The following is a 24,038-nucleotide window of genomic DNA, read 5'->3' on the forward strand; positions in this document are numbered from 1 at the left end:
ATCTACAACTTGTAATTGCCAATCAGGACTAGCGAGGACAAGATGCAATTTTTACAGCAATAAAATCTACATAACTCATTTTAAAATTGAGATGGCTTGAAGAATGCTCTCAAATAATCAGTTATGATTTCAATAAGATGTGGATTTAGGATTAAAGAAAATGTACTTTGTAGGAAGAACTCATTTAAAACCTCACTCATCCCAAGATTTATAGGAATTTTTGATAGATGGGGAAACTCAGCAGTGAATTATAATCGAATCATGGTCAAAAGATCTACAAATGTGGCAAATGGCTTTAAGATGTATTTTGAAATATGTAGTTTCATGTTTGACAGTAAGTACAAAACTAAAAGATGGCAGAAGGGAATAAAAGCAGTGAATGATCTTGGTAAAATCTACTTCACAATCTAAACCATTAATTAGGTGTGGGAGAGAGGCAGTGGATAACACATTAAAGTTGCCTGAAAGAGAGAATGAATCGGTGGCAAGGGGTTTGAGGTTGTTAGGCCAGAAATGCCCCAGGTTGTCGGCATGGAGGAAGTGGTAGAGATGGGTGTTAATTGCCTTGTACTTGAAAAACTTATCCTGTGCCTATGGTTGATGTCACTGAGCATCAGCAAGTTGATGAAGGAAGAAGGGATCGAAGACAGAAGCTAAAAATAACAGTGCAGTGGGGAAGAGAGGTTATTATCAAATGCTGTAAGCATAATCCACCAAGGTAACCAGATGTCATTTGTTACTTAAGTTGGGGTGTTTTGCTACTAAAAACGATTGAAGCAGAACTGGAAGGATTCAAATAGGGAGTTTCTAAAAAGAAAGATAGCTGAGGGGGCGATAACATGTTTGTGAACCTTGAGGGAAAATGGCACTGGAGTTGAAATAGTAGTTGGAAATGCAGTTTTACCACTACATGCCAATTCCTTAAATGATTTCAAGGCTTTTGCCACTGCTACTCTACTCGAATTTGCTATCTTGTAGACCAATAAGGTCACCTCTCAAGGCTGAAAAGCTTAAGTTTCCCTAGGCTTTTCCTCACACCTCAGTCCTTGGATGCTTGACGTCAAACTCATGATTTTCTGAGAGTGCTCTAGGGCTTCAATATGTGTATTAGTTGCCAGAACTGAACAATGACAACAAGTACTTGTATTATGTAGCACATTTAGAAGAAAGAAAAGAAATTGCATTTATAAAGCATCTTTCATCACCCCTGGATACCCAAAGGTCCTTTCCAAACAGTGAAATACTTTTGATGTGTAATTACTGTTGTAATGTAGGAAAAATGCCCCGGAATACTTGAGAGAAATGGAAAAATCAATGTCGGGCAAAAAGAGGAAAGGCTAGGGCTCAAAGCTTATTCAAAGTAATGGATTTTAAACTTGGCTTTAACAGAGGAGGGGGAAGTTGAGAGAATTCCAGAGCATGGTGTCCAGCCAGCTGAAAGCACAGGTAGGGTTGCCAACCCTCCAGGAGTATCATGGATTTTCCAGGAATTAAAGATTAACCTGTGCACTGCTAAAAGAAACCCAGGAGAAAGATCATAATGGCATTAATTTTTTTTTGTGTCCCATTTTGTTCGATTACTTGTGCCAGGAGCTTCAATGGTAGATGAGCTGAAGTAAGAGTAGAAGTAAGCAAAACATTGGAGACAGTTACTGTGTTGGAGGTGTAGGGTCAGAAGCTTACCTTGGTGTTGAATAAGAAACACAGGTTGCAAAGTCATGTTTGGCCTACGAAAGTTTCCAAGGGGGCGTTGGAGTCAATGGTGAGGGTCCATGATTTGTGAACTGATATGAGCATTACACTGTGCTCATGAGGCTGTTTTCCTTTGATTCTTGGCTGCATAACACAACATTCTGTTCATTCTTTTTTGACATGTTGAAAATTCGACATACTAAATTCCTAGATTTTTTTTTAACTATTTATGGAAGCCTTATGTCACCTTTTTTTCTTGCACTATGCAGTTATTTATACTTGCCAGTGTTAAATTTCTCATCTGTTCTTTGCCCATTTACATAGCTGTCCAACTCATTTTTTAGTTTCCAAGATGCTTCCTCAAGCAACTGCTTGTCCTAGTTTGGTATTAATAAATTTGACAAATTTCTTTTGAGTTTCTGATTTCAAGTAATGGGAGTAAATTAGAAATTGTTGGGTCTCTAATTTGATTCCTGATGCACAAAGGTAAATACTTTTCCGTTTCTTGATATCTCTTCTAATGAGTAACTTGCTTTCTACCTTTTTTTAAGCTGATTTCTTATTTACATTCCTGTTTACCCTGTTCTTTCCCCTCTCCCTTCCCATGCCCGCCTCCTCCCCTTATTTTGAGCTTAACTTAGCTTTCTTCAGTTCTCCGTCAGTACTGTTTGGAAAGCTAGGTACACCATGTCAGAATAGTTTTCTGTGGTCTACTTGGGATTTTGGTCTAACAAAAACCAAGGAGATTTGTCAAAATGAATTCCCTGTCTTACTAAGACAGTGGTTCTCAAGCTGGGGTCTGCGGACCTCCTGAGGGTCTGTAGAGATTTTCTGGGGGCAAGTAAATGAGTGGCAGCTGGAACTGATGTGTGGTGATTGGATGAAGACCATATCAGTCATTAGCATGCTTGCAAGCATGTGGGTTATAATATATCATCAGTAAACCAGTAACTGCCATCGCTATGGAATGCTGCAAGACATACGGATCTGGGTGTCTTTCATATCAATCACAAAAAGGTAGCATGCAGATAAAGCAAGCAACTAGGAAGATAAATGGAATGTTGGCCTTTATTGCAAGGAGGGTGATGTATAATAGTAGGGATACCTGGTTACAACTGTACAGGTTGTTGATGAGACCACACCTGTACTGTGTACAGTTTTTGCCTCTGTTTTAAGGAACGATATACTTGCTTTGGAGGCAGCTCAGAGAAGGCTCACCAAGGTTGGTTCTTGGGATGAAGGAGTTGTCTTATCAAGAAAGGTTGAGCAGGTTGGCCCTATACTGATTGGAGTTTAGAAGAATGATAGTTGATCTTATTGATTGTATAAGATTTTGAGGGGGCATGACATGGTAGATGCCAAGAGGATGTTTTCCCCCATGGGGAAATATAGGGGGCTAAGTTTCAGAATAAGAGGTCTTCTCTTTATGGAGACGAGGATTCTGAAGGCCATTAATCTTTGTAATTCTCTCCCCCAGAGAGCAGAAGAGCCTGTGTCATTAAATATATTCAAAGCTAAGTTAGACAAATTTTTGATATAAGGGAGCCTAGGGTTATGGGGGACCAGCAGGAAAGTGGAGGTAAGGCTGCAACCACATCCTATTAAATGGCAGAATAGGCTCAAAGGTCCAGATGACTGCTCCTATTTGTTTTCACATTCCCACGAGCGCTTTCTTACTTCCAACAGTGACTGCTGTTGCACAGGAATCTTTCAAGTGCTCATGAACATTCTGCTAATGGCTGATGTGATCGTCATCCAATCACTACATGTAATCCTAACAATGAACCAATGAAAATTCAATGTGTTTGTTTATTGAATGATTTTTTTTCCTATGAAATATTGCCTGTGGACATGAGCAGTGTCAAAAGAAAATAAAAGGTTAAGCTAAGGCAGCTCAGATGGTAGGAAAATGCCTGATTCAAAATATTGAACATTTAAAGAAGCCAATTTAGACTCCGTCTGGAGTTCTGCCACATGCTGAGAGTTTCAAATGATGCCTTGCATCTGGGAACTTTATTGCGAAGTAAAGGCAGCTGCTGCTAGTTAGCATTCCATGGGAGGTCATTGGCCAAGATTTTGCAGTACTCGATAACTTCATGAAGTTATGATAGTGCAGGTCTCATCAGGAAGTGGAGAATGGTTTAAGTGTGTCATTGTCAGACATCACACCAAGGCCAGACAGACAGCAGTGAGAAGCAACGCATCCATCTCATTGATATCTGTAAGTAAGCACCTGTTTTCTAAAAAGCATTATTAAAACTATCCATGCAGCACTTTGAGTATTATACATAATAAAACTTGGGAGGGCCGTGATTACTGATCTATTTGTAAAGGGGTCCTTGCCAAACAAGTTTGAGAATCACTGTTCTAGGATATGAAATGAGAGAAATGCTGGTAAATTGCAGCATTCCATTTCTGTCCCTTTTCTGTCAAGTAGCTAATTGAATAGGAAAGTCTCCAGACTTATTTGAAATTTATAACAAGTAGAATTGCTTGAGACTAAATTGCAATGATGGATTTATGAACACTTTTAAGGTACTTACTATGGGCTAAACAAAAAATTTTGTACAGCCTCACCAGTTAGTATTGCAATTGGAAAGTTACAAGCGATCAGGGAGGTGCATTCCTCCAGTAATTACATAAAACTATGTATTAACTTGTCTCCTGATATAAAATCCTTGAACATCATGCATACTGTAAATATTATGTTGTTGCTAACTCAGTGTATTGCCCGCTTTTGAATCCGGCCTAAGGACCAGGAGTTTATGCCTCACTTTGGGCCTTCCACAGATTGCTGGATATAGTTGCATGAAAAAAAAACATTTGCTTACAAAGATCCTTGTTGTGCCAGTGGATAAGAACTGTATCCATATAATTCTGATTGGCCATGTGTTGCTTAATAGCAACACAAATCAGATTTGACCTAGTAGTATTCTGGTAATTGGACCACAAAAAGCCCATGTAATGCATCACAACAGTGATTTCATTATGTTTTGGTATTACTGGCAATTTATGTACATTAGGTAATATAAGAGCAGATCTGGGTAAGTCTTTGTTGTTCAGATAATAACAGTTGATAAGTTTAGTTTGTACCAATGATAGAATGATTATAGCTGGAGGGCTTTGTGAATAATATCAGTATGATATATCTTAGAGTAATGCATCTTGAGTTCCCAACTCAGGAACTTAAAAGTGTAGTGTAAAAGATTGTCACTGCATTGAAACAGATGGAACCTTATTGATCTTTGATCTTTTATTTGTTTACTGGGGCCGATATTTTTAAGTTTTTAAAAACTGTCATGGAGTTCTGCATGGGAGGCCTGTAGAATAGGCAGTTAAGGAGACTGAATTTCCAAGGTTATTGATTGATTGTCTTGGGTCAGAGGCTCCCAAACTGAGATGGCATGAGAAGAATATCGCATGGGGGCAAGTGAGCCTTTGATGCAACCTCGCATAACCAGAGGAGGTGCATCAAAAGCCTGAACAGCTTTAAATTTTAAAGAAACTGATCAGTTTGAAATTCAAAGAAAAGATATAGACTACAGCCTCGCCAGTGTGATCTCAGCAAAATAATCAATTACCGTGCACGAGAACCAGCTCTGATTGATCTAAACTTTACTTAAAAAGCAACAAGAATTCAAATATTCCATACTGAGCTGTGATTGCCTATAGACCTTTGATTGTCAGTCGACCATAGTACAGTGGGGTTGATCTGCAGTGGCAGCTGTGGGCACTCACCAGGTAAACACTGCCTTTTCACTTATTATAGTTTACTACCAATACAGATGACTCTTGCTGAATTGACATTTGCACCGATCTGCTATCTCAAAGTATCCTGAACACCTCAGTTTTCCATAATTATTGTGCTGTATATTGAAAATCGTTGAAGGAATGGAGATTTTTTTTTTGAAGCCTGACATTGAGGATGTAAGGAACATTTAGAACCAGGCAGAAAGTAAATAACTATGATTTTCTATACTTTAGTTTCATACTTGCTGGTTCTGATGTAATTCATCAACTATAATGTGTTGGTGTTGGAAGTCCTTGCAAGAAATCAAAGGAACTAAAATGCCTCCTGGAGAACAAATAGAGGGAACTACTGGGTTTTTTCAAATTAAAGTTCTTTTAACTGAAAGGACAAATTGAAGTTCAGTGGCTGTCTTGTGATTTAAGTTGAAGCATATTTTTGAATAACTGAATCAGCGCTTCTTCATTTCCTCAGACAATACTTTAAGAAAATTTTAAACAAAGAAATATAGAAAATTTACAGCACATAGGCCATTCGGTTCTAACTGGCCTCATCAGTCAACATACTTGACTGCTAAATGAACTCGACCTTTTTTTGAATGGTAAGACCTGTAACGTTTCCATCACATGAAAATGTACAGAGCTTTGTCAATTTTTGCTAAGGAGCAGCTACGTGCTACAATGTTACCTCGCTGCATTCCTGAGTTTGCTTTGTATTACGTCCTGTGCGATTTGAGTTCTAGAAGTTAACGGTGTGATCCTGATCATTTGTCTCGGTTTTGTACAAAATTCAAAATATGTTTTCCCGAAAGAGAGCAAATGAATTTCAGGATTCCACCTGGGATCAAAATCCATTTTCGGAGGACATTGTAGCAAAGGCCAGGATTGCTCTGAGCCCAAAAGAGAAGTTGATTGGTGCTGGTAACTGTTTTGTGAGCCAATTTTAAAGTTGTGCCTATTGATCAGTTCTGGTTCTCAATTCAAAAAGTTTCCTGAGTTGTTCCAAATAGCCTTTGAAATATTTTCTCATTTTGCCTCAATATATGTATGAAATTATTTTTCACATATTTACAAGAAGCAGCTTGAATGCGGGGTATCATTTGCATTTGAAGTTTTCCAAAGTCTCAATGAGATACCATCATCTGTGTGGTAGAAAGCATGCTTATCCTACTCGCTGAAATAAGGGCGAGTCATCAAATGTTCCTTTACATTCATAATTATTCAGCTGTATTGTACAATTACTCTATTTGTGATGTTTTCTGTTGTAAGCAATATTAGCCAAGGGAATTAAATCTTGTTCTATGCAGAAATGTGGGGTTGGGGAGGGATCAGAATTGCTTTAGCAGTCAAGCAAAATGGCTGCAGATTTACTATCATTCAATCTGTTATTGGCAAAGATCAGTTTCACCCACTATTTCTCAGAACGCTGCTTTCATGGAGTGTGGATCTTCAATTGGGGGTTCAGCAAAAGAAATTTTAGAACCTCTGTCCTAGGCTGTTGTGGAGAATTTGAGAAAAATGGTCATTTAAGTATTGTTCTAGATTCTGTGGTGGTAACAATGAAGAAACAATCAGCATTCACTCATTACTCCATGGAAACTAACCACTTCCACACATGCAATGAACAGCATGAAAATCCAGAAGTTGCTGTCAGTGATTCTGCACCCCTGCATCCCTCAGGCTGCAATCAATGGGAAATCTTATGAAGCGATGGGAGCTTCCACTCTGGTGCCGTTAGTCTTGCTGTAAAGAGCCTTGGATAAAGCTGCACCTTGTTGAATGCAGTGTAATGGAGGTTTTTAATGGTGTGCTAACTTCACAATTACTGCTACTCACTGACCCTGAGAAACTAATTTTGCTTGTCAAATTTCTCCATAATTTAAAAAATCTGCATATTTAAAGATTGGCTTAAGATAGCAGCGAATTATTTTTACTATCTGAAAAGTTAAATTAAAATGAAGGACATTAAATGTCTTTTAATTCCTGGTATGTGTATCAATACTTTTAATGTGTTAGGATGCTTAGTTTGCTGACATCGCTGCTGCTGCGTCCCCTTGACTTGACACTAAATTTAAACTGCTGTCAGGAAAGGGGAAAAACCATGCCATTGAGATCGTTAGATCTTTGTGGGCAATTTTCTTCAAGGGCAGCAGTGAGCCCAATGCTTTGTCCCTGACCGTGAAACCCAGGTCATTGTACCTTGGCTTGCATATTATAATTGCTTGTGGGCTTGTAATTAAAGAAGGGAGGTGCCTTTTTGTAGTTTTGTTTGTAGCCTATCTTGATTAATTGACCAGTAGTTAATATAATTTGAGTCTGATTAGCTCTTAACTGATTTTGTGCAAAATGTTATGCTTGGATTACACTCCTTACAAAATGTGGTATTGGAAGTTTGAATGAGATGGGACTTTCATCGGATTTGATAAATGTTATAGCAAGAGTTAGATATGTGAAAGAGTGTGGTTTGTGTATAAGCATTTATTAGTTTAAAAGTTTTATCCATGTAGGTTTAATACTGAAATAAAAAATTATCTCCTTAGACTAAATAAGTCTAACATGTACTGAACACCCCAAGCTGTTTTCGTCCTCTGAATCCACTGAGCCCATTTCCTGCTGTGTGAGCAATTTGCATTTGTGTCTTATGGCTCTAAGTGATTAACAATTACATTTGTGTTTGAAGGAGCTTTCACTTTTCATCACCTTCCATCCACCAAATGAGAAATAAAACTTAGACTAAGAAAAGCAAACAAACAGTGGGATGTAATCTGAAATATGTTTCAATGACAATATTGCCTGAATAGCACACATTGTATTCCAACACATTGTTTTCAATGATATTGCCTTGGTTACAAAGGCATTTTTGTCAAGTTTTTTTAAAAAGCATATTACTTTATCTATATGTGCATTTGTCCTACAAACAAGTGGTTTTTATTTTCAAGCAAAATTGTATTTGGGTTGACAAACAGGTGAAAAGTTGATTTTTAAGTGAAAATTTGGAACATTTAATGCACTTCTAAAACTAGATGCATCAAGAATGTTTTCACAGTATGATTTGTGTGAACTTCTTACTAAAGTAGAGTAATCTTATTATAAAATTTTGGTAAATATATATTGAACCTGTTTGGCAAACAGCCACCTTTAGGATAGAATTATTAATAAATGCAATCTTCATTTGGACCAGCTTGAATTACTAATTTGGGACCAGGTGGCTGCTATATTCAGAGGACCACTTCTCTTTGGGTTTACGGAAAATAGTCCCAGGAATTGAGCAGAAATAGTCTCTGCAAGCACATGGTTTCTAACAAAATATATTTCTAGGTGCAAGGTAGGAAAGTAGCCATCATCAGAGACCGGTAATCTAGAAAAACAAGTTTGACTTTATTTTCTGCACCATCTGTGCATGCAACAATGAAGTTCTTGCACATAGTTTGTCTGAGACTGGTCTTTCATGGTTTTGAAAATATTCTGGTAAGAACACATCCTACATTTCTTGTCCCTTTATTTAGGTGTTTGGACACATCAGCGTTCAAATCAATTTGTGGCTGTGCAGGTTCCCTGCAGTCAGATTACATGCATTAGTTTTTGTACTTACAAGAAGTTGACTTAAGTCTTTGAATGATATTCGATATTTTAGGAGTATAAACCTGGTAGTCATTCCAAATATGCTCATAGGGTTAACGTTGATTCATTTAAAGTTCTTGGATATCTTTTAAGAATTGTTAAAAGGCTTATGTTAATTAAGGAGAGCTAATACAGATTTGTAAAAGGCAGATCACACATAACTAATCTAATTGAATACTTTTATGAAGCAACAGAGGAGTGGCTGAAGAGAATGCAATGGATGTTATCCATATGGATTTTAGGATAACTTGTGATAGAGTACCGCATAAAAGGCTAGTGAACAAAATTGAGGCTCATAGACTGGGGGTGGATGTGATGTTGGGTGTGGGGGTCATTGCCAACTTATAAAAAAAATGGCTTAAGGACAGAAAACAATAATTCATAATAAATAATTTTTCAGACTGGAGGGATGGTAGAAATGTCAAAATTTGTTGATACCACACTTGAAGGTGTGGCAAACTAGTGATGTTGAAAACATTCGACTGCACTAGGACATAGGCCAGCAGAATTGGCAGACAAGTGGCAACTGGAATTCAATAGAGAAATATTGGGTGGTACATTATGGCAGAAGGGATAGGGAGAAGCTATAAAGAATTAATGGCACAGTTCCAGTGTGTATGCAAGGACAGAGGGGCCTTGGGGTCCATGTGCACAGATCCTTAAAGGTGGCAGGACATATTGGGAGAGTAATTAGCAAAACACATGTGATTTTGGGCTTCCATAAATGGGGATAGAGTACAAAAGCAGGGCAATTATGTTTAACTTTTATAAAGCTCTGGTTAGGCCACAGCTAGAGTATTGTGTCCAATTCTCATCACCACGCTTTAGGAAAGATGCGAGAGGATGCAGAGGAGATTTACCAGAAAGTTTCCAGGGATGAGGAATATTAACTGCAGTTTAGGAGAAGCCGGGGTTATCCTCCCTGGAGCAACGGAGCTCGGGCAGATTTGATAGATGTTTGCAAGATTATGACAGGCCCTAGATAAGTAGACAAAGGAAAGCTGTTACCAGTAGCTGATCATGCAGTACCAGTGAATGCAGATTTAAGGTTTCTGGTAAGAGATACAAGAAGAATATGAGGAAGAACTTTTTACGTAAGTGGTAATGACACGGAACTCGCTGTCTGCCTGGGTGGTGGAAGCGGAGTCCAATTATTTCAAAAGGAAATTGGTTGGGCACTTGAGGGAAATAAACCTGCAGGGCTCCGGGAATACTGACTGTATTGCTCTGCAGAGAGCTGGCATGGACTTGATGGGCTGAGTGGTCTTCTGTACTATAATGACTCTGACTCATGCAGTTATTCTTTAGGGAAGCAAATTACTGTCTAATCTTCGATGACTGGACTGTCTAGTTGCAAATCAATGCATCAACTCTCTTACTACATTTAATTTAATTAAATGCAAAATCTTAAGGTATTCTGGATGATTTGTGAAATACTTTTAAATTTGGAAGATATTAAATCTAACTCTAGAAAATATAATGAACAAGTTCTCCAGGAGCCCAACACCTACCTACTTATTTGAGGAAGGATGTAAATGTGTTGGAAGCAGTTCAGAGAAGGTTTACTAAACTAACAACTGGATTGGGTGGGTTGTATTATGAGGATAGGTTGAACAGACTAGGCTTGTATCTCCTGGAGTTTAGAAGAGTAAGAGGCAAATTGATTGAAACATTTAAGATTCTGAGGGGCATTGACAGGGTTGATGTAGAGAGGATGATTCCTCTTCTGGGAGAATCTAAAAATAAAGGGTTTCCCATTTAGGACAGAGATGAGAATTTTTTTCTGAGGGTTGAGTGTCTTTGGAACTCTCTTGACGGAAGCAGGGTCTTTGACTATTTTTAAGGCAGAGGTAGATAGATTCTTGATAAGCAAGAGGGTGAAATTATTGAGGATAGGTGGGAATGTGGAGTTGAGGTTACAATCCGATCAGCCATGATCTCATTGAATGGCAGAGCAGGCTCGAATGGCAGAGCAGGCTCAAAGGGCTGAGTGGCCTACTACTCCTCCTAACTCATATGTTTGTGCGTGCTGTACCTGGAGTTTTCAGCTAGAATTAGTTGTTGAATTGAACCTTGTCTACCTCCAGTGATTCTCTTTTTTTTAAAAGGAAATAGAGAAACATGACGCATAAATGAACAGTTGGCAGTTTATTGTAGCGGTAACAATTTTGATGTCATCCTGAAGTGGTGGGTTGTGTTTTTTAAAGCAAAATGTCTTGATCATAGCCCAGAAGGGGTAGTTATCAATAATGTTTGTATTTTTTTTAATAGGATCACATTTTAGCAGAGATACTTCAAAACCAGAAAGATTACATTGTGGGTTACCATGAGCATGACTCTCTTTTGGACCACAAGGAGGAGGAAGAGCTTAGTGAGGAGGATAGAAAAGCAGCATGGGCCGAGTACGAAGCGGAAAAGAAGGTAAGGAACTTGTAGATTAACTGAACGGTAATGTTAAACAGATTTAAATTCCTAGAGAGAATTATGTATTTGTTCTAAAATAATTCTGTGCAAAACTTAAGCTGACGTAAATCACCCTAAAATGGATGGGAAAAGTTGCATGAATAGTATATACAGAGCCATGTAGCTTCATGTTACAATTCATTTTAATAGTTTTTAATCTAATGTAATTCTGCTATTGCAGACATGAAAATTAAATGTTAGTTTAATTTAATGCAAGTATCACATCTATTTTGAAATGATCAGGAACTTGACATTTGTTTGGTTAGTGGGAACATTATTGAAAAATATGAAGGAAACCATTCCGTTAACAAGTATAAACTTGTTCAGCTTAGTGCTTAATGACTACTTGCATTTGTAGGGTGCCAGTATTGTGAAATTGTCCCAAGAAAAATCCCGTAGGCCCGTTTAAGAGAGGCAACGGCCCAGAAAAGGAAAAATTTAGACGAGACTCCAATAGATAGAATTTTTAAAATTTGCTTATGGGATGTGGGCATCGCTGGCCAGGCCAGCATTTATTGCTCACCCCTCATTGCTCTAGAGAAGGTGGTGGTGAGCTGCTGCCTTGAACTGCTGCAGTCCCATATGTTGTAGGAACATCCACAGTGTTGTTAGGGAGTTCCAGGATTTTGACCCAGTGACAGTAAAGGAACAGCATTTAGTTCCAAGTCAGAATGGTGTGTGTGATTTGGAAAGGAGCTTACAGGTGATGGTGTTCATGCATCTGCTGCCCTTGGTCTTCTCGGTGGTAGAGGTCGCAGGTTTGGAAAGTGCTGTTGAAGGAGTCTTGATGAGTTGCTGTAGTGCATCTTCTAGATTGTACACAATGCTGCCAATGTGCGTCGGCAGTGGAGGGAGTGAATGTTTGTGGATGGGGTGCCAAACAAGCAAGTTGCTTTGTCGTGGATGGTGCCGAGCTTCTTGAGAGTTGTTGGAGCTGTTCTCATACAGGCAATTGGAGAGTATTCCATCACACTCCTGACTTGTGCCTTATAGATGGTGGACAGGCTTTGTGGAGTCGGGAGGTGAGATGCACTCTGCAGAATTCCCAGCCCCTGAACTGCTCTTGTAGCCACAGTGCTTATATGGCTGGTCCAGTTCAGTTTCTGGTCAATGGTAATCCCCAGGATGTTGATAGGGATTTAGCAATGATAATGCCATTGAATGTTAAAGAGTGATGGTTAGATTCTCTCTTATTGGAGATGGTCATTGCCTGGCACTTGTGTGGCGTGAATGTTACTTGCCACTCATCAGCCCAAGTTTGAATATTGTCCAGGCCTTGAGGGCATATTTAAGTTAGAGAAAAATGGAGAGGCTTAAGAAGGGAATTCCAAAGTGAAGGACAGTGGTGCTTGAAGGTTCTACCACCAGTAATTGAGAGATGTGAAGGTTGCACAAAAAGCGTCAGATGTTCAGAGGTTAGAAGGGGTTGTGCAGGTTCCTGATTTTTTTTATTCCAGTCACACTAAGTGCACAGGATATTTGAGTGTAAATTGTTGCCAGCAATGTAGGTAACTTTATGCATAAATTCCAGCAGCGTTTGCTGATTAACATCTCCACGGGAAATTCAAGGCCTATATACCTACAAAGTTCTATGAATGTAGACAACACTCAGATACTGTTCCATCTGGCCATAACCATATATTTTCTGGTAAAATGCTTAACTGAAATTAGTCTCTCTAAAGATGACCTAGTAATTGGAGGGAAATCATTGAGCTTCTTAGCATAAGTAACTAAAATACTGCAATTAGTTTATGATAGGAAAGCTGTGAAGAAAATTTAGTAATCATGGATAATTTGTTTTAAACTTCACTTTATTAAAATCTGAATAAGGAAACAGCATCAGGATTTGTGCATGGTTGTCAATTGGCTTAAGATGAAATTGTTGCTTTCAATGGTTCGTGCTACTGGTGGGTTTCAGAATGATTAACGTGGTTTTTTTGCTCCTTCCTTTCAGGGTCTTTCCTTGCGAACTAACGTCGCAACTGGGATTAATTTCCCTGCTGCCAATTTCACTTTGCAGGCTGCACATTTTCCTTTCAACATAGCAACATTGTCCACCATGAGTAATCAACAGCTGGAGGTGGGTAATCTGATCTACATGTAACTGGCACCTTAATGGTAATTTGGGTGACTATTTGACGTTTAAAGCACTTTGAGATTAATTTGGCCTAGTGCAATATAAAAATGTATTGTAATGATATGCTTCATATTTGTCAATCCTAAGTGGAATGGGACTTATTTCCAATTGTTTTTAATGGTAAAATACATAAACTTTGGTTATTTTTTGCTTTGGTAATTTTCAAAGTATTCAGTCTATAAAGGTGCAGCATACATAGCATGTAAGTGCTTGGCTTGTGGGGGAGTGAAACTAACTACTGACTCTGGGACTGGTTGCTTTACATTAATGTGACACAAGATTAAAATGTATGCCTCCACTCCATTGCCCTCGCTCGTTCTCTCTCGTTCTCTCTCTCTCTCTCTCTCTCACTGGCCTAAACAGTCCATTGTGGTTGGGCAGGGTTATTTACCTCTATGATAAATGCAAAATACTGCAGATACTGGAAATATGAAATAAAAACAGAAAATGCTGGAAAAACTCAGCAGGTCTGGCAGCATCTGTAGAGAGAGAAACAAAGTTAACATTTCGAGTTCATATGGCTGCTTCAGAGCTAAAGCGAAGTAGAAATGTTAACAACCTGCTGACCAGGGTGTTGCTGTTATTGCCTGGCATACTGACCTCTACCTCGCAGAGGCTGAGTGTCAACTCTCAGACACTTCCTCCTACCTCCTCCTGGACTATGACCCACCACTGAATATCAAGCCATTGTTTCTAGGACTGTCACTGACCTCATCTCCTCTGGAGATTTTCCCTCCCACAACTCTTTTTTTTTTGTTCGACACATTGATGACTGCATTGGTGCCGCCTCATGCTCTCGTCTAGACTTGGAAAGATTTTTTTTTTGCTTCCAATTTCCACCCCTCTTTCACCTTCGCATGGTCTATCTCCGACAATTCCCTTCCCTTTCTTGACCTCTGTCTCCATTTCTGTGATTGACTCTCTGCCAATATTCATTACAAGTTCACTAACTCCCACAGCTACCTCAACTACATCTCCTCATACCCTGCTCCATGTAAGGACTCCATCCCATTCTTCCAGTTCCTCCGCCTCTGTCGCATCTGTTCAGGTAATGCCACCTTCCAAAACGGCACTTCTGACATGTCGTCCTTTTTTTTTCCTTAACTGAGGGTTCCCCCGTCCCTCCACTGTAGTTGATGGGCCCTCAACTATGTCCGACCCATTTCCCGCACCTCTGCCCTCACCCCTTCCCCTGCAGAACCATGATGGGATCCCCCTTGTCATCACTTTTCACCCCACCAGCCTCCGCATTCAAAAGATCATCCTATGCCATTTACACCAGCTCCAGCATGATGCCACCCTGGTCCACTCCTCCATCGCCCCAACTCCTCATCCACTCCCCACGACACCTTCCCGTGCAATCGCAGAGGGTGCAAAACCTGCCCCTTTACCTCCTCCCTCCCCACCATCCAAGGCCCCAAACAAACTTTTCGAGCGAAGTAGCGCTTCACTTGCATCTCCTTCAATTTGGTCTACTGTATTCACTGCTCCCAATGCGGTCTCCTCTACTTTGGGATGATTAAATACTGGGTGACTGTGTTTTACGGAACACCTTTGCTCAGTCCGCAAGCATGACCCAGTCCTTCCTGTCACTTGCCATTTCAACACACCATTTTGCCCTCATGCCCACATTCCTGCCCTTGGCCTGCTGCAATGTTCCTGTGAAGCCCAACACAAACTGGCACTTTACAGCATTCCAGACTTAACATTGAGTTCACCTTCAGACCATGAACTCTCTCCTCCACCTTTACCCCTTTCTTGATCCAATTTTTTGATTTTTATTTATTCATTTGTTTTTTTTATTTATTTTTTATTTAAGTATGATGATTAGAAATGTGATTTCTGGGCGATTTGATTTTCTTTCCATTCCTGCTCCAAAAACTCAAGGATGTTGAGAGCAGTCGTGCTGTCATACAGCAAATCTCAACCAGTGCAGTATCACCAGGAGTAGCAATTACACGATCAGTATAACTTGCGTTAATGATGGCAGTGGCAATTTAATGTCAAGCTGTTTATATATATATATATATATATATATATATATATATGTGTGTGTGTTGTAGGACGGGAATTATTAAAAAGTAAATACCCAAATTAATCTGACGGCTTAGTTCAATAAATGACATGATATAATCACAAGGATTAATCCCATTTTTATCTTTTACGTATAGTGGCTGAGTTAATTCATTGCAAGTGAAATATGAAATATTGCTATTTAAAAGTATATTGTATGTAATTGTGAACTTCAATGTGTTCCTTTCCACTTAAGATTTTTTTTCTCTTTTAAGGATCTTATCAACCAAGGCAGAGAGAAGGTGGTAGAAGCCAGTACCAGTATAGCAGGTGCGAGAACAGAGGCTCTTGAAGACCTGATTGCACAAGTGGTAAGAAACTGAGTATTTATTCCTTAAAGAGAAAAAGTTATTTATTTTAAGTATCAATAGACTGTTAACATAGCAGCAGAATAAGATTTTGTTTGATGGAGTTGATCTTTCAGCAACATTAGATGTTTTCTCACCATCAAAGCCTTTGGTTCATACAATGCATCATTCTGTGGTCTATAGCTGTGCATTGATCTGACTCAAAAGTGCTACATGTTGGAGGTTTTCGTCAGTGCTTCGGAACATTTAACACAGAAAAGAAAGTTATAAAAATGTTTAATAAAAAATGAGATAATGCCCCATTTTAAAACCATTAATCTTGGCTTTCATGCTGCCTATTGTAGACCATGCTGATTATGCACATATGGTTTTAGTTGAATTGAAAGATATTTGGCTACCTTTCTGAAAAAAAATTAGGAATAATACTGCTCACTGAATAATGGAAGTACAATGATAAATCCACTCCCAGTCTCTGATAAAGCAGATTTTTTTAGTTTTTTTGTTCACATTCATTTTTGAATGCAATGGGGAAAGTTGAAGGGTGACTGTTTTAGAATCTTTCCAGTTGGAATCCAACTTTGCTCCTCCCAAAGTCCCTAAACAGCTTCTCTCTTCTATTTTTAAAAGAAGGTTTCCATTGCTGTTTTTGCAGTGAAAGTTCCTCACATGCGCAAGACAAGCCAAGCTTTTCTCTAGAAGAATGTTACCTTTGCCAGCTCTTGGCTTAATTCTGTGTCTACTGTAGGAAATGTTTTTCATGCCCGATACCTCTACTGCCTTCCATCATGCCATCCTTTCACACTTAGATTTCAAGTCTTTAGTGAAATTTGAAGGGACTGCAGGAGCTTGGCCAAGAAATCTGACCTAGTATTTTGCATGCTAAGGTTAAGTTGGATTTCTTATTCTGTTCCCTAATCAATTGTCTTTACGCTGCTAGACAAAACAAAGCCTAGCAGGTTTGGTATTTAATTAACCATGCCGCAGACCCAAGTCTGTTTTTTCACGTGGAAGTTATTAGATGATGGGACTAGTTTATAATCTGAGCACCTTCAGGAAAGTACAAAACACAATCATAGGATCTTCCATCCAATGTGTTTTGCCCTTGCCAAGTAGAGACACGTTAGACTGTCATACACGGAAGGTGGAGAACAGACAGACACATTCCTGGTCTTGGTGGGTACGCATGTACCAACCCTGGGCTTCATTTGTCTTTTGAGATCCAGTAACAGCATGTTCCAATGCTTCAGGGTCAAAGTTCCCTTTTTTGTGCTGCTCATTCAGATGATTAAATGACTTGCAGACTAAATTGTGACTGCTGTCTCTTAAATATGACACCAGCTTCCTATCCAATAGACACTGACTGGTACAGTGATCATTTTGTCACTCGTGTTAGATAAGTAATCCAGAAATGAGGGCCTCTGGTTATCTGGCTGAAAGCACATTATCTGGTATGGACATTCAGGACATAATCCTACCTCAATCAACTATCAAAATTCAATTTGTATTTTCATTCTATGCCAAATTAACCCTGTTTGATAAACATTAATAGATATAGGAACAGAATTGGACCATTCAGCCCCTTAAGTCTGATAATTTCCGTTACCCTTCCTGACTTCACTCCTAAATGGCTTTGCTCTAATTTAAAGATCATGACCTGTTGTTGTGGGTTCCACATTCAGTGGAAATGGTTTATCTGTATCTACACCATTAAACCCCTTAACATTTTAAATATCTCAACCTGCAACCTTCTAAATTCAGGGGAATAATAGCAGTATTTATGCAATCTTCCTCCATAGCCTAACCCTTGAAGCTCTGGTATAATGCTGGTAAATCTGTATCCCTTTCAAAGCAAAATATCTTTTCTGAGGTATGATGCCCAAAACTGAACACAATACTCTAGTGGATCTGGTCAAGGCTCTGTACAACTGGAACATCACTTCCTTACTTATTAATTCCAGCCCCCTTGAGATAACAGAAGCATTACGTTAATCTTTTATATTACTGTTTATACCTGTGCTCTTGCTTATGCTACTTCACAGCTCCTGCTCTCTCACCATTAAGAAAATATTTGATTTGCCTTAGATCCAAAGTGGATGAGCTTGCGCTTCTCCACATTAATACAATGGCAAATGGAATTTAATCACTCACTAAGAACACAACATAAGAAATAGAAGCATTAGTAGGCTATTCTGACCATCGAGTCTGCTCTGCCATTCAGTAAGATCATGGCTAATCTGATTGTGACCTTAAGTCTGCCATACCCATTTTTAACTTCCTGCTCACATCCACACAATTTACTGTGCCTTATAAGAATCATCTGCAAACTGCAGCAATGGTTGTTTATGCTCACTTCCTCTTGACTTGAATCACAAAACGACCTACTGGGTCAAAGTGATTGGCCTGATCGCTCCTGGACTACTCATTTCTTTTAAAAATCTTTACAGTTGTATGGGGGGGTGGGGGAGAGAAACAACATGCATAGGTTTCAGACAATAAAACTAATTCTAGACATTCACTACTTTTCAATGGCAAATGTAACTTTATTCAGTTAAGCTGGTACCCTTTTGCTGTGCTTTGCATACATGCAGTATGAAAATTATTTGGGAATTAATTTTTAGTCTGAACTGTCGTTGTGGCCAGCTCTCCTATTCCAGATTTGTCGTAGTTTTTAACTGTTATTCCTTTTCTTTAGTGGAAAGAGAATCCCAACCTGACAGAAGAGCAGGTTCAAGCAGTGTCACTGAGCAAACAAGCAAGCCAAGAACTGGAAATAAAACGCAGAGAAGCTATGTACAATGACATCCTTTCAAAGCAACAACTGGTAAGAACTTGTAGCCACCTTAGCCCTGTTTTTGATGAATAAGTACTGGTGCCTAAAGTCTATATAACAAAACCTTTCGAAGACTTCATTCTACCACTTCTTAGCAAAAGAGATTTGGGGCATATCTGCAAAAAGTACAAGATTTTCATGGTATTCTCCACTTAAAAAATGATGTTTAAACAAGGTTACATTTGACATTTTAAAAATGTCTCAATATTAACAATTTGGAAGACATAATCACTCTAGATTTAAAAAGTACTGTAAACAGTCAGAGCCTTGCTTTGTCCTATTGAAAGTATTTGCATTATTTATCACAGTATTACATTTTCATATTAAACTTTAGTTGAATAGATACATATAATTTATTTACAAGTTTTTAAGTTTCTATTCTGGTCATTAATAGTTTGTGAAAGATGAGTTACCAAAATTGATCATGACCATTTTTTGGTTGCTTGTGTTACAATTGGTTACTATACAAATAAAGCTTCATGTGGCTAATTTATAGCAGAAGTTCGAGATGCGGTTACAATATTCAGGAGCCCCACAGAACTACTCGACTAATCAAATTTTTCAGTTTGCCATGCCCACACAAGTTATTGTCAATGAGATGTGTGCAACTTACAACAAAGGATTCCATTTGTATATGAATAGAATGAGTTCAAATTCTAGAGCTTCTGTTTAAGATTATAAATTTTAATCTGAAAGCAGTCTGAAAGTTAGATTTTTAATCTTTTTACTGGCTATGGTTTACTTTCTCATTTACTGACTAAATTCTGCAATTTAATTTATGAGCACTTTATTTGCTTTTCATGCACTACACAAACTGATGCTCACCCAGAAATGAACTTCTGTGTCACATGCAAAATCAACAACTTCAGTCCTTCTGTCATAGGAATAAGGATCTTAAACAGCTTCCTGTTCCCATAGAAGGACTCCTATTCAATTGAGTATTGGGCATCCAGGAAAACTGGGTTGCTTCAGAAATTCCATTTAGTAGGATCTAAAGTTTTATTTTCAAACTCCAGGATTGCAGTTAGGTTCTGTCCTTGTGGATGAAAAACAGTTTCATACAATTGCTCCCCAAAACATTTCTTGGGTAGTGATTTGGGAGATCAGTGCTTCTTAAATTGTTCTTTGAAGGTCTGTTGGTAAGCAGATTACTTTGATTTCTGCAACCATGTTTTACTATGGGGTAACTGATAACCAACCACATGTTATACTATTGTTAATCTTTAGGGATTATGGCCATTGCTAATTTGAATTTAATGGGGCAGAACCTACTGTTGTGATATGTGAACAGGCCACAGTGAAAACTTACCATTCATGCTTCCAAAACTCATCTACTTTTTCTGGTCAATTGAAATACTGATAAAATGAGGTAGATAATCTAATATTCAGATTTTGATGCAGAAATGTAGGTTGTACATCTGAGCATGCAAACCAATTTTTGAAGGCACCCTTTTTGGTATTCTGGGTCACAGGGTTGAGGTAAACTGCTTCCAGTGCTTGCTGAGTTCTGTAGCTAACACTGACCACTGAATTATCCCCATTCCTCTCTTGAGAGAGTGCCTAGTCTCTACTCAACACCTTAAGAGCCATAGAAAAGTTACAATGCAGAAAAAGGCCATTCAGACCACTGTGTTTGCACTGGCCATAAAAAGAGAACAAAGAAGCTAGCTGCTCATTTTTAATCCTACTTTCCAGCACCTGGTCTGTAGCCTTGCAGGTTACAGCACTTCTGGTGCATATCCAGGTACCTTTCTAAATGAGTTGAGCACTTCAGCCTCAACCACCAATGTAGGCAGTGAATTCCAGGCACCCACCAGCCTCTGGGTGAAAAGGTTTTCTCATGTCCTCTCTAATCCTTCTACCAATCACCTTAAATCTATGCCCCCTGGCAATTGACCCCTCAGCTGGAGGAAGCAGATCTTTCCTGCCGACCCTATCCAAGCCCCTCATAATTTTGTACACCTCAAGTAGGTCACCCCTCAGCCGCCTCTGTTCTAAGGAAAACAACCCTAGCCTATCCAATCTTTCTTCATAGCTGCAATTTTCAAGCCTTGGCAGCATTCTTGTAAATCTCCTCTGTACTCTCTCCAGAGCAATTATGTTCTTCCTGTAATATGACCAGAACTGTACACAAAATTCCAGCTGTGGCCTAACCAGTGTTTTACACAGTCCCAGCATTACATCCCTGCATTTGTATTCAATACCTTGTCCAATTTGCCACCTTATCCACCTGACCTGCTGCCTTCAAGGACCTGTGGAAATGCACTCCAAGGTGTCTCACCACCTCGACCCCTCTCCATGCCCTCTCATTTGAGCATTCTCTTGCTTTGTTTGCCCTTTCCAAACGCATTACCTCACACTTCTGGATTGAATTCCATTTTCCACTTTTCTGCCCACTCAACCAAACCATTGATATTCTGGAGACAACAGCTATCCTCTTCACTATCAACTATGTGGCCAATTTTTGTGTCATCTACAAATTTCCCAATCATGCCTCCCACATTTAAGTCCAAATCATTAATATATATGACAAACAGAAGGGTCCCAACACTCAGCCCTGTGGAATGCCGCTGGAAACCACTTTCCACTTGCAGAAGCATTCACTACCCTTTGTTTCCTGTCACTGAGCCAATTTTGGATCTAACTTACCCCCTTCCCCTGTATCCTATGGGATCTCACTTTTCTGACCAGCCTGCCATGTGAGACCTTGTCAAATGCCTTAGTAAAATCCATGTAGACAATAGCCACTGCACAATCCTCATTAATCCTCCTAGTTACTTCCTTAAAAAATTCTATGAAGTTAAATTAGTAAGACACTTTCCTTTTGACTGTGGCAAGATCAGTAGGGTAGTATAGGGATTGTAGTGTAGGGATTTCTGAGCTACCATTTAAGAAAATTTAGGGTCATGTGCTGCGCTTAAACACTGCATATAAATTATGTTCTAATTTCCGCTTTTCTTTCACAGTTGATAAGATCTGTACAACAGATATTAATGAGCCGAAGACAGCAACAGTTCAACCAGATGGCAGTTCAACAGCAGCAGTATCCAGTGAACTCACTTTTAAACCAATTTATGCCTTCAAGAAATCCTGGCCCAATGATGACCTATCCACACATAGGTTTAAGAGGACTGCCAATGTATCCACAAACTGCACCCGGTATGCGGCCTCCTCCTTTGCAACGGGCACCACCTGCACCCATGCAGATGATGGGACAGTCTCCTGGCCCACCACAGCTCAAACAAGGAATAAAAAATTCAAAGAAGTAGTCATCACTCAAGAGATTATAGAAATGTAGTATTGTGCCTTTGCTATGGTAGCAAGCACATTTCTGAACTGAAAAAGAAAAGCTTCAAGTGACCAATTTATAACTGTGTAGATTGCAGTTGGGACACTAATTAAGTGCATAGAATCGTGCTGAGATCATCAGAGGTAATATTGTCATAGGAGATTCCAAGGAATCTTTAAACATTGTATATAGCCTTAATAAATATGTGACTGGTAAGGAAGAGAACCAATTTTCTTCCAAGTTTTGTTTCCTCTCTGCCAACTACTTTGTTAAATTCTGATGTACCTGAAAATTTTAAAAAGTTTTTGAGGTGAGAAGTTGAGTGTCCCGGACTCGTCGACTAACAAACATAATTTAAGAGATGTAGTCTTTGCCACGTACTTCATGTGCTTCAGGAATAAGCCCAGTTGATAAAGGGACAAATCAGTAATGTTGCCCCTTCAAAGCATTTTTTTTTTGTGATAGCTCCTCTCTATAATCTCAACAATCTAACAAATCAGTTCTTTTCCCCCACATTTGGTAGTTGAGTTCTTGCTCTCTCGTTCCTAAAGAGAACGATTTTCAGAACTGCTGAAATTTGAAGAGTAAGTTTGAGATGATACCATACACTGTTATCTGGAGGACTCATTTGGTGCCAGCTAGTTATGAATGTTGGTCTTGTATGCCTGAATTAACTCCTTGAGTCTTAGTAGGAATTAATTAAGTTCATCCCTTTGAAACCCATCTGTGCAAAGCATTGATGTACCAACAGTGTTTTTTTTTCTCTCTGCCTCCATAGTGTAGTTCAAAAAGTGATTTTTAAGTTTGAGCCCAATTTGCCAATCAATCCCATTAAAATGAGCTGAATTTCACTTCAATATATGCTAGACATTAGTTGAAGTCGAGATGCTCCTTGCATATTTTTAACTGAAGGTGAGATGTATAGCTTCCAATGGTGATCTGCTACGAGAGATTTACCTTGTGTTCTCCATATGCTGATTCGATTAACCCATCTTCTGTGCATTCCCTTACTTTGCTGGAGTTGGTTTCTATCCTAAAGGTGGACATTCCAGTTCCATGGGTAGGAAGTCAGGAGTCAGGCCTACATTGTCATTACAGTCAGGTTTCTAAGAACCTGTCATTATGTAAAATGTTAAGATATCACAACAAATTACATCATTGATCCCCTCTGGTGTCATGCCCTTGTCACAAAACTTTTTCTCGTACCTGTAGATCTCTTTATGGTCAGTAGGTAACCTCAGTGTGAGCACAAATTGCTAACCTTATCATCTGTAGTTTAAAGATATTGTAGCTGTACATAGAACAATAACTATATCTCAGTCCAAGAGCAGCAGCATTCTTGTACTACCAGATCACTAGTTTAAATCTCCTCTCTCCAGAATTACCCAGTGATTTCAGTTGCGCAGTTCGACCAAGGATTTGTTCTGTCACTAAGGTGTTGAGCCATGTAACCAAATGTTCCTTTGGGATTGATGTCACACTTTGACTGATGTTGGTCTCTTACAGGCTGGGAAGCCGACATGCAGCCCTTCCAGCTTGCATTTATTTCATGGAACTTAAACTACTTGCAGTTTTTTTAATAAAAACCAGAATTATCTGAGCTCTAAGAACTGATGTTCCATCAGCTTTACATGATTGATCTAGTGCCTAGATTGTTCTTTCCTTGAATTATTTTCTTTTTCAAGGATTTTTGTGAAATCCATTTACAAGAGAAAGTTGACCATTCAGCCATCACCAAGCAAGTCAGAAGTAAAATGTAGATTTCAATACACAACTGGATAAAACCTGGCCTATATCTATAAAAATAGAAAATGTACAACTTAACAAGCAATTCTTTAGAGTATTCTGTTATTGCCACCATGTGGATAGAAAATTATA

The 24,038-nt window shown here is 38.9% G+C and overlaps 1 protein-coding gene across 9 annotated transcripts in view; it reads left to right on the top strand.

Annotated features, from left to right (window-relative positions):
* Positions 1-22,946, top strand: part of atrx (ATRX chromatin remodeler) — a 172,425-nt gene extending 149,479 nt beyond the window's left edge. For all 9 annotated transcript variants that reach the window (XM_078547550.1, XM_078547540.1, XM_078547543.1 and 6 more), the window contains 5 exons: positions 11,332-11,481; positions 13,478-13,603; positions 15,949-16,044; positions 18,734-18,862; positions 21,838-22,946. In XM_078547550.1, the coding sequence (XP_078403676.1) occupies positions 11,332-11,481; positions 13,478-13,603; positions 15,949-16,044; positions 18,734-18,862; positions 21,838-22,140 (804 nt within the window). In that variant the 3' untranslated portion in view covers positions 22,141-22,946. The remainder of the gene's footprint in view (positions 1-11,331; positions 11,482-13,477; positions 13,604-15,948; positions 16,045-18,733; positions 18,863-21,837) is intronic.
* Positions 22,947-24,038: the final 1,092 nt, after the last annotated feature.

The sequence above is a fragment of the Cetorhinus maximus genome, chromosome 8 (assembly GCF_964194155.1).
Source record: "Cetorhinus maximus chromosome 8, sCetMax3.hap1.1, whole genome shotgun sequence".
NCBI lineage: Eukaryota > Metazoa > Chordata > Chondrichthyes > Lamniformes > Cetorhinidae > Cetorhinus > Cetorhinus maximus.